This window comes from Dicentrarchus labrax, unplaced genomic scaffold (assembly GCF_905237075.1).
Source record: "Dicentrarchus labrax unplaced genomic scaffold, dlabrax2021, whole genome shotgun sequence".
Lineage (NCBI taxonomy): Eukaryota > Metazoa > Chordata > Actinopteri > Moronidae > Dicentrarchus > Dicentrarchus labrax.
The window spans coordinates 26,350,390-26,359,123 of record NW_026136722.1 but is presented as its reverse complement, the minus strand read 5'-3'; the positions used below and the strand labels follow the sequence as shown (position 1 = coordinate 26,359,123).

The window sequence follows — 8,734 nt, the reverse complement described above, 5'->3', positions numbered from 1 at the left end:
TTGAACAGCGTGTGTAAATGGGTTGTTAAATTTCCTGCTCCAGCCAGCAGAGGCGCTGCCAAATATGGACCTTAACACACACACACACACACACACACACACACACACACCTTTAAGTCATGAAAAGTTATGAAAAGTTCACCAGAGGGCATTACACATCATTTTAGCTTGATTTAAAGCATATCCAACAGGGGACAAAAAATGTCCTATTTGTGTGTCTGTGATGACATTTCAGTCCACTGTTAGATACACACACACACACACATATAGAAAGACACATGTTTCAGAGAACAAAAACAAGGTGAGTTGCATGATAACATTTGATTACCAAATAAAATCTTTTTGCCTATCACTGAGCCATGCAGGTATTTGAATGCAGGTGTGATTCTGTAGTCAGGGTGGTAGATTTTAAAGACAGAATATGTGTGGGATGCGCTAAAAGGCTGTATGTTTACAGCTAGACAAATAATTAATTCTGTCTAGCTGTACAGCTACCTGTAGACGGACCTGTGAACCTAGACACTACATTTATTTGAGTATTCTGTTAACTACACGTGGGTTACAGACATAATTTTGCTTTGACTGCGCTGCCGAGCTTCAACCTGGAGGGGTGGGAGTTAATTCCCCTCTCCAATCAGATGTCTGTATTGACTGATACAGCCAATAAGAACCGAGGCTAAGCAACCATACTTTGACTGACACATTTTATAGCGAACAGAAAGTAAGAATGAGAATAAAATTAAACTGATAGAGATAAACTATCTACTTGGTTACAGAACAATGTATGCTCTCTCACTCTCATTAGGCTATTGCTTATCAAAGGATCTAAAATAAGTGAGCTGATCAATGCAAATCACATAAACACAAAGACAAAGTCTTTATGCCCAACTATTTCCCATTTTTCATCATAACATTTTTGTCTATTTATCTCTGTTTAATATTAAAAAAAAGAGTATCCAGTTGATTTAAACTGTGCTCTATTGTCTAATGTCTGAAGGTTTAGTTTCAGGAGAAAACATTTGGAGAACTGCTTCTCATGCTTGACTTTGAACATCATTGACAACCTTCTCCATAGACTATTGTTTTCACAGTGCTTTCAGAAAGAACGAGTGTGCAACAACTGATCCACACATTCTATCAATTAAATTCTATGTGATAACTGGGGGAACCTGAAACATGGACGCAGAAGTCATTGGCTGATCGCTTGAAAATTACATCTTAAAAAATGTACTTGTGCAGCACCCTCCTGGTTAGTAGTCAGCTGCTCAGCATGGTGATGTCTGTGTACAGTTAAGATGCTTTTTGAAGCCGTTGTACGTACAAAAAGATGGACATCCTTGCTTTCCACATCTAAAGCGTGCTTTTTTTTGCAGAATGCAAACCATGATGGAATTTTAAATGTTGACAAAGAACTGAACAATTTTAGTGGTGCATTTTACAAACAGCATATTACTCAGACATTAATTATTAATCTTAGGACTTTTATTGCCTTTAATCGATAGTGACAGCTGAAGACAGACAGAGGGGATGACACGCAGCAAAGGGCCGCAGGTCGGATTTGAACCATGGGCCGCTGCAGCAATTGACTCAGCCTCGGTACAAGGGTCGCCAGCTCTACCCACTGAGCTAACCGGGCACCTTCAGACATACATTTTAACTGTGCTCTGACATTTGTGAACTTGTGGCATTTTAATGCTGCTGCAGTAGTACTGCTCTAAGTTCCTTGACTTGTGGGCTTTCCTTTGCGTTTCCAACATCGGTCGGTCGTTGTACACCGCTGTTTGAACGAAAGTGTAGAAACTGGACAGAGCTTCATCATAAGACAGGCTGAAGACATAGTGAGCTTTAAACAGCACATCAAAAGCAGCCACCAAAGTCTGAGCATTGCATGGGATCGCTTTCTGGTCCACAAAAACGAAGAACCTTTGGATTTTCTTCTTTTGTTCGCCGATGCAGAGGAGAAGGGCCGTCTTGCATCATCTTTCCGCAGGAATGTATTGAGGCAGGCTCCTACCTGTAGTTTGCATTACACATGCATATTCAAGTATACTTTGCATAACATAAGCAGAAAGAGTTATTCTTGCAGTCCAACCTACAACTCACCAACTAACATATAACATTATTCTCTATCATTTCTGACAATAGATCCTCCATAATGTTACACAGGAGTGCTTCTGGCAGAGTCTTTGTGACTTAAGCTGAGTTTTGCTAATGCAGCTAGATAAAGCTGTCAGTCACACATAGCACCGCAGCAAGTTTTTATTCTTTTCTCATTGCTAATATGTTAACTTGAAGCAGTATATTTCTGCTAGAAAATATTAAAGTTATCAGCTGTACCAGTCTTTTACTTTGATGGTGTATAAGATTACTTTTTTGAAGTGTGGCTACCCAGTTATGCACTGCTAGTGCTCATATTAAGAAGACTACTGGATATGTGCACTTCAGCTAGAACCTTGTAAGAGAATGTGAGCTGTATAAAATAACTGATGTGCTGTACTCATTTCATGATTCAAAAAGGCAATGTGTGTATTTCATGATTTAAAGAGGTAATGTGTGAATTTGATAGTTTAAAGGGTCACATGTTAACTTGATGGTTAAAGTGTTAAATAATCATAATTCATGGTTAAAAAAGTTAAAATTTGTTCATGGATGGTGTAAAAATGATAAAATACTCCATATGATAAATGCTGTACAGTGAGAAATACTTCATTCATTTAATTACTATTGGTGGTTTCATTCATGGCCATAGCGGACTGGGATTTCATGACTCAATATAGTAATAGCCCCTATTTTCATACAGGCTAGGTTTCGAGTCCCTGGAGATAACCCTTGGATTTGGATTTTGGATTCTCCTTGACGAAGGAGATGGCGAGCCAGTACTGAACCAGATCCCCTCCTTATTCCAAGGAGTTGGAAAAGGGCCACCTTTTGCCCAGAGCAGGAGACAGCCCGGCCTTCACTCCCTATCCCTTGAGTATACCTCAGCGTGGTAGGACTGTGACATCTTCACACCTTACCATATGACTTTTGACAGACCTAAAACACTTTGAAACTGAAATTGAATATCTGACCAAAACTAGCTGAACAGAGACAACTAAGAAACAAACTGGATCAAAGGAATCCTGAACTCTATTAATCCTGAACTCTATTTCATTCTAGAGACATTTTCTTTTGTTGTTCTGAACTTCGTTGACTGTCACCATTCTGAGGCGTTTTATGTTAAGCTGTACTCTAAAACACTGTGAAACTAGATTGGTTGTTTAGAAAGGGACTTTTTGTTTGTTACTTTTTCATTATATAAATTTCAATACATTCCCATTTCATCATTTCATCATCACATTTAGTATCCTGTGGCTCCAGTTGCTTATTGTGTCATTCTCTTTCAACCCCTCCTATGAACCTAGACACTGGTCCTAAATATATTTGAGTATTCTGTTAAGTCTACGTGGGTTACATTTACTATTTCTTTACAGTGTAATTGGAAATAAGGAATTTATTACATTTCTCTGGTAAAGCTCCTTTCTTTTAACCCATTTTTTTGGCAGATCTGCTTCCCCACTGTTGGCCAATGTGCTGTGGCACAGTGTAAGGGTATACCTGCTGCAAAGAAACAAACACCAAGATGTTAAGCTGTGCTTTGCATTGCTGCGGCAGGAATTTGCAAAAAAAGGAAGATGACACGAAGATGAAGAGAGACAGGAAGAGACAAAGACCGACAGGGTGGGTGGGTGTCTTGTTACCTTGTGAATGTCATAGCTGGCACGATTACTCTGCATATTAGCTGTTGGTCTAGTCAGAGTCTATCTGAGCTGTGATTGGTTGCCCATGAGTATTTCAGACTTCAGTACCTGAAAACCCAGCGATTGAAAGCTGGCCACCCTGCTGCCGTCGTCCAAGGTGAGTGCTGCTGTAGGAACAAAGCTGCCAAGGTAAGTAGAGCTAGGCAATGACACTGGTATGGCAAGGGAAGCACTTAGCCTAGGCTTGACCACCACTGATTTAAACAATAAAATGCTTAAATCTGAAGGGAAATGACACATGAGGAAACAGATGATTAATATTATATGTTTTATTTCACAGGACTTTTATACTTGGAAATTTTTCTAAATGTGCAATTCACTAAACAAATACTGTAGCCTGTACATACATCCTACCCCAGAGTCCTGCACCGGGTCAGGTATCCACTGGCAAAAACGGTCATCGCCAAATCACCCGCCAGGTGTTTGCAGCTGTATGTCTCTGAGGAGGAGCACAGGGCTTGATTGACACTGGAGCCCAGCTGGCTGTGTGGATGCAACAGCAGCATAGTAGCAACAGTTGGTGATTGATTCAGCCAAACAGACAATGGTTGATTAGGATTTTAATTCATTTGTTTCTACATCTTACACTTCAAAATATGACGAATATATATACCATTATATGAAATATGGTTGTTCCGGTTCTGAACTCTGTAGGTGCGGGTGGGTGAAGGGTTGTAAAACTGGACCTGTGCAAGAATCTGTCCTACCTCCCTCCAATGTTGATTGATATGAATGCTTTCTTTAGGGACTATTTCTTTGGTACAAAGTTGTTCCAGCAAAAACAGGCTTTTGTGTGCCCTACAGTAAGAATTACTGTTCACTTCAGTTAGCGTTTATAAGCCCTGATGAAATCAGCACCTTTTCAATCTTGTTCAGTGCTCAATCTGCTCAATCAGGTATCTGGTGGAAAACATGAGGAGGGAAATCTGCATTCTAGTCCCCCTGCTGCTCCTCCTTCCTCCTGTGTGTGGGCAGGTTTCACGCCTTAGACCTACTTTTGAACATCACCAAATGATAGTGACCTGGACACAGGCACAGTCGTACTGCAGGGAGCATCACACAGACCTGGTCACCATCAGAAAGGAAACAGAGAATGTCCATGGCTGGATCGGTTTATACCGAGAGAATACAAACTCTGACTGGAAATGGTCCAGAGGAGATGAGATAGCCACCTACTTCCCCTGGGCAAAATGGTAAGCAGAGCTATAATGTAACAGAGTAGGGAAGATCAATGCTCTCAGGCTTATGGTACAGTAACTTTAAGATGATTTTGTTCTGATTAATTTGATCATACAATGTTAATATGTGTGCCGTTTTTCTTTTCTATACACAATAGATATTATATCATAAATTATTATTTTAATTTAGAAAAGTCAGACTTTATTTCACCGCTGTCCTCAGCCAGCCTCGTCTGCTAAAAATTACATTTATACAAGTAACAGGTCATTTGCCTCAGCGATCATGATTGTATTTTATTTGATTATGGCCCACAGAAAACACATCAGCACGCTGTCAACTTATTTCACTGCTTTCCTGCACAAAATGTGGCAGTGACAATTTTGGCAAGCAAGAATAGACTGGATTAGAGTTACTTGTATAGTTCTATATGCTTTATTTTTTTGCAGTGTAACATTTAGGAGCATCTATTGTCAGGAATGGAATACAATGTTCCTAGGTATGTTTTCTTTAGTGTATTATCTCCTTAATATAGGAGTTGCTGTGTTTTTGTTTCCTTAGGATGAGCTGATTACCTACAGACATAGTCAACTAAGTGAAGTAGATATTTGTATTGTTAATTCAGTCCCCTCACTTCTCCTGCTTCTTACAGATCACCCAAAGGATGGTAAAAACTGTGCTTTTAAATATGGGAGTCGAAGAGAATGGTACAGCGATAGATGTGACATTGGCCATACATTCATGTGTTATGAGGAGAATCTGGTTCTGGTGAAGGAGAATAAGACGTGGGAGGATGCATTAATGCACTGCAGGACCCTGGAGGCAGTGGACCAAAGTAAGCCAGCCACTGATTACCAGAACCACCGCTATGACCTCGCCACCCTGCTCACTGTAGATGACCTCACCTTTGCACAAGAGACAGCACAAGAGGCTCCACATGAGGTAGGGCAGTTTTCTACAGTTTGTTTGTGTTACTGAGCAACTCCTCTGTGTTTACAGCTCTGTGCTAATGTTGGTAGGTGTGGACGGGCCTCCGCTACCTGGCTGGTCAGTGGGTGTGGGTGGGTGGAGAACCAGGGCCACCCAAGAATATTAACAGCTGCCCGACTCAGAGGTTCTGTGGCATCCTGAGGAAGAACGGCAGCTTGGATATAAGGGACTGCATGCAGAAAAGGTTCTTCCTCTGTTACAAGAAGCCTTCCTCATAAATATTGTGTTCAAAAGAAGTCCTCTTCTTCCTCCCTGGCTCATGTTTCAATTCTGTCATTACTGAAATATTTCTCAACAAAGTCAGTCCTTTCTTAGTTATATATGCATTTTAAGTAACACAAACTCAACTTTTTAAGTTAAAAAAGATTCTTGATTTAATTTTATTAGTCATCTTAAGTGACACTAACTTAGTTTTGTAATTTACAGAAACATTCCTGATTAAGTACTTTTACTAGCTATTTAGTTTGACAGCACAAGTTGTCACATAATATTCAATATCAAGTTAACGTTTTAACTTTCATGTTAAATGTCACTGGAATTAAGTACAAAAATATGGTTCTATCAAAGATGGTGATAGGTTTGTCAAAGATACAGACAGTATGCAGAAGATTGCAGACTGGATTCTTCCTCTTGATATGATTATGATGAAAATCAGCCTACGCTACAGTTTCTCTCAGCTCTACAGAGCCTTTTAGCTCATTGTTTTGGTCAGAAGTGTTTCCTGTTACAAAAAAAAGTACATTCTTAGTCTAGCTGTGTGTTGTCTGTCTATCCATTATAATTAAGATGATAAAGAAACTAGTGAACCATCAGTGAGACATAAGCAGTGGTTACAGTCATTTGGAAGCACTGTATCCATTTCCTTTTTAATCCATGTAGTTTCCTGCTCCTATCTGGAAGCAGACCAGTTTAATCTCTGTGTGTGACGTCAGCAATAAAAGCACATTAAGCTGGAACTCTGTAGTCTGTTGGTTGCATTTTGTTAACTTTAAGCTATCCTCTCTGTTAAAAGAATGTAAGATAAACTCACACAGTCATCAAAGCTGAAAGAGTAGATCAGAATCTCTGAACGGTGTGTTCAGAAACTCTGATGTTAGGATGTTTTATGAATCTGTAAATGTTCCATGGAAAAAAATATTAGAATGAAGCATGCTATTAGACATTCAACTTTCAAATTTTAATTGTGATCTTGTGAAATGTGATGTGCATGGATCCATTTATACAGACAGATTATCAACATTTGCTTGCCTGTTTGTCTACTGAACAATAAATCATTCATCATTCCAGAATTGTTTGAGTTCTTGGGGTTAAAAGTAAAAAAAAAATTCTGGACATGTATGGTAACCCTTAACATGACCACCAGGTGGCACTAGGATGCTTCAGCAAACCATCCATCAGTGGGATGAGACACACTATTCCTGCTTCAGACTGCTGTCTGCTCCATGGAGAGTTTGTCACATACAGCTTTGAGACCCAGCTTCCCTGTTTGATCTGCAGGGATCAATAAAATCCACTCATATCACTGCAGAAAACCCTGAAATTAACTTTTAACCACTATATTATTTACCATGAGGAGAGGGAACGTGTGTGAATACTTGTTGCATGGTGGGAGCTGACCGTTTTAAAGAAGGAGGGCATATTGGGGAAATGACTAACAATCTGTTAACACTCCTATTTATAGCTCTGGTTATTGGCAACAATGAAGTGTACATCATTAATAGACATATTGATGATTCTGTTTGACTAATGAATGCAAACAAATTACTTCAATTATTCTACTATGAAAAATCATCAATGAATAGCTGCTATTTGTAACTCCAAATTGCCTACTGCCATGGACAGATTCTGAGACAGTTATCTGTTTTTAGTTGTTTTGTGTCTTTTTGTAGTCATTTGTGTTTGTTTGTTTGTATGTATTTTTTTTTCAATTCATTATAGTTATTTTGTCTGTAGCAATAATGTGTCTCTCATAGTCATTTACATCTCTTTGTTTTTGTTTTGTGTCTCTTTGTGGTTGTTATAGTAGTCATTTGAATGACTTTCAAACAAGAAATGTTAACAGTCACCTCATAAAGAAGCTCTGATATTATAAACCAATCTACAATCTGACCAATCAGGTTGTTGGGGGCTTAACCACCCCTGTGACCCCTCCTTTGCCTTAATGTGTGTTTAAATATATAGAAATCTCTCAGTATGAGTGTGCATGTCTACCACGTCTTTTATTTATTCAGGAAATCACATTGAGATCAAGATGTTATTGATTTGCAAGAGAGACCTGAGAAAAAAAATCACTGATACACAATATGAAAACAAGAAAATTAATTCACTCAAAAAGACACCACACACACACACACACACACACACACACACACGCAAATTAAAAATAAAACAAGCACAAATAATATTAGAAATATATGCTAGTAAAGATTTCTCATTCCAGTAGTAAGGTACAAAGTATTGAAAAACCAGCATTCCTCAGTCCAGAGTTGATGTGATGAAGTCGTAAAGTCAAATTATTGTGTGATCATGTGTCATGGTTATTAGACCTGAACTAAACTAAGGATGTTAAATATCTCAGCCGCTTACATAGCAAGGACTTATAAAGACAGGTATGTCAGTGCCTTCTCAATGCCAGTGATGACCCTCCAGCACTTTCATATAACTCACTGTCGAGAGATCAGTAGCTATCTTGTGTAGTGAATAAAATGGTATCATGTTTTGGGGTTTTTTTCTGCTTACAATGAAGAGACAAGCTCTGTTTCAGAAGA

At 39.0% G+C, this 8,734-nt stretch overlaps 1 protein-coding gene across 1 annotated transcript; it reads left to right on the top strand.

The window, feature by feature from the left end:
- Nucleotides 1-5,337: 5,337 nt before the first annotated feature.
- Nucleotides 5,338-7,255, top strand: LOC127356328 (E-selectin-like). Its single transcript, XM_051387980.1, has 3 exons — nt 5,338-5,475; nt 5,629-5,918; nt 5,996-7,255. Exons 1-3 carry the CDS (start codon nt 5,466-5,468, stop codon nt 6,182-6,184), a joined length of 489 nt encoding a protein of 162 aa, XP_051243940.1. The 5' UTR covers nt 5,338-5,465; the 3' UTR covers nt 6,185-7,255.
- Nucleotides 7,256-8,734: the final 1,479 nt, after the last annotated feature.